Genomic DNA, 2659 nt, shown 5'->3' with positions numbered 1-2659 from the left:
CTGCACATATACACTCAATAAACACATATACACTCAATAAACACGATTCTGATTCTGATTCTGATTCTGATCAGTTCAAATGACTTAAAGCAACATGAGCTTTTTTTAGTGCTACCATGAAAATTTAGTTATAAGCTGTTAGGATGACTGTGACTGGCTAGGGCATCACTGGTATAATGAAAGCATAAAAAAACCGTTAAATGGCTACAAATAGATTTGAAAGCATCAGTATGTGCTCTGTCTCACCTACCACAGCAACAGCTCTGCTTCTCTGAAAACTATTTTCACATAGTTGTTTCACAAAGGTCATACAAGAAGCATCTATTGGTTGGTCTGCGGCAAGACATCATGGAGGTCAGAGCTCTGTCCATCAGACTGTGTAAGTACTGTCTCAGTTTATACATTAACATACATTACATAACAATGTTGTTAAAATGCTGTGGTGATTTAAAGCTTTCACCTAGCAGAAACCTTTGGTGACACCTTAGAAATTTAACAAGGAATACCAACTGTATGAGATTTAACTCTAAGAGTTGACAAGTTTGAAGATGTCTGAAGATGTGGATACATCTTATAGTAACTATTTTTGGTCTTTTTAGTGATGACTGTGCTGATCCTGCTGTGTGGACATGCTCAGAAAGTTGGTGAGTAATATCTGTTTACTTATTCATCATTTTGTGATTGGAGAAAAAGATGGTTTATTTTAACACAAAAAAAGAACATTTTGAAAATCACCACACCTCTAGTGTGTTTAGTCACAAAAGTTATGATGCACATTTTATTGGCTATCATATTTTTAATTTGTTTTTTAATTGTACAACTTAAATTCAGCAGTTTGTTAATTCAATAAGAATCTGAACCATTGTTTTTTATTATTATTTTTCTCAGATGCAGTTTCTCTTCGTATTGTTCCAAAGAAATCCCAGTTTTTTGAATATGAGTCAGTTAGTTTTTACTGTGAAGGGATCTCTCATGGAGATGTGTTATATAAGATGAAAGAGGAAGTAAAGCAATGCAAAAGAAACAGTAAGAAAACAACAGCAACAACAACAGGTTCAAAGTGCACCATTCATTATCTTTATGCAAGTGACAGTGGAGAATACTGGTGTGGGACAGCAGGAGGGAAGAGAAGCAACAATATCAACATCACTGTCACTGGTATGTTTTAGTGAAGGCAGTATTTTGTCACAAACAAACACAAGTTAAACATTTTATAACTTGAAATCACCTGTCATTCAGCTGGTTCTGTGATCCTGGAGAGTCCTGCTGTTCCTGTGATGGAGGGAGAAGCTGTGACGCTGCGCTGCAGAAACAAGATGTCTTTATCCAATATCGCAGCTGATTTCTACAAAAATGGAGTTCACAACAGGAGCAGCTCCTCAGGAAGCCTAACCATCCAAGGAGTTTTAAAGTCTGATGAAGGACTTTACAAGTGCAAAATCGCAGGAGCTGGAGAATCACCAGAGAGCTGGCTGTCTGTCTCTGCGCCATGTTTCACAGGTGAGAAACAGCAATGTTTCAAAGTAATTATACACATGTGTGATGCAAATATTTGCAAAGCCTTTCAGTATGTTTTTTTTTCTTTGTGGGGTTAATCATCAGTTATTGAAGAAGGTTCTTTGGACCTTTTAGAGGACTTTGGTATAGGATTTGTAACATTTTAAACATGCAAGTGTGAAATTATTAATAGTGAAATTTATACTTAATCTTTCTTCAAACTCGATAAATGTACATTCAACAACTTATCTAGACAGTTACAACAAGAGGAGCCACTGTGCTGCTACTACACCTTGGATCGTTGTCACTATTTTACTGAGCACTCTGATTGCAGTGGTGGGACTCTATCACTTCCGCAAAGATTTGTACAGAGGTAAAAAAAGGGGAAACATTTTTATATAATTAAATGTATATAATATATATATATATATATATATATATATATATATATATGTGTGTGTGTGTGTGTGTGCTTTATTCTTCAGTTGCTAATGTTTCTTCAGTTTCTTTAATTGCTGTATTCATCTGTTTTGATTATTGGTTATTGCAGTTATTTTTCCTTTTTTTTATTGCAGCTTTGGTCTATTGGTCAACAATGGCATGCGGTTCAGGCTCAACAGAAGATCAAACAAGACAGAACACAAACAGTAAGAAATGCCTTTACTATCAGCAATAACATCCCGTTAGATTAAGTTTCTCATAAGAAATCTGTTTTTTAATTTCATTTCATTTCATTTTCTGTTACTGTATTTTATTTTATTTTTTACCTTATTTAATAATAACTGTGTTATCTGGTGTGATCCTATTATTGACGATGAGAGGCAGACATGGGTCGTAATTACTGATGTTGCTGTGGTTATCTGCTCCCTCACTCCCACTGTTTGTCTCCATCAGATGAAGTTGAATTGTGTCCTAATCCAGTTTATCATTCCTTGGACCAGGGTGACACTCAATCTCTAGGTAAAAATCATTGTGATAATATAGTATAAGTCTGCACATAATATTTAGTAAAATCTGGTTAAAAAGTACAACTGCTCTACCCTCTAGAATTTTCCATGACCCCACAGCTGTGTCATCAGTACCACTCCTCTTTCAACTCTTCATTATCTTCACAGCTTCACATTTCCTCCTTACTAATGCTCTGCACTTCCTGATTCACTAA

At 35.4% G+C, this 2659-nt stretch overlaps 1 protein-coding gene across 1 annotated transcript; it reads left to right on the top strand.

Moving 5' to 3' along the window:
* The first annotated feature begins 286 nt into the window (after nt 1–286).
* On the top strand, nt 287–2659 carry LOC146579072 (uncharacterized). Its single transcript, XM_085267901.1, has 6 exons — nt 287–379; nt 600–644; nt 889–1158; nt 1240–1500; nt 1751–1870; nt 2613–2659. The coding sequence occupies exons 1-6, from the start codon at nt 349–351 to the stop codon at nt 2657–2659; spliced, it is 774 nt and encodes a 257-aa protein (XP_085124027.1). The 5' UTR covers nt 287–348.

This window comes from Mchenga conophoros, linkage group LG3, assembly GCF_057382185.1.
Source record: "Mchenga conophoros isolate Kocher_MC1m ecotype Shallow Benthic linkage group LG3, M_conophoros_male_GT1.1, whole genome shotgun sequence".
Classification (NCBI taxonomy): Eukaryota; Metazoa; Chordata; class Actinopteri; order Cichliformes; family Cichlidae; genus Mchenga; species Mchenga conophoros.
The sequence above is the reverse complement of the archived record's forward strand: the minus strand, read 5'-3'. Positions and strand labels throughout refer to the sequence as shown.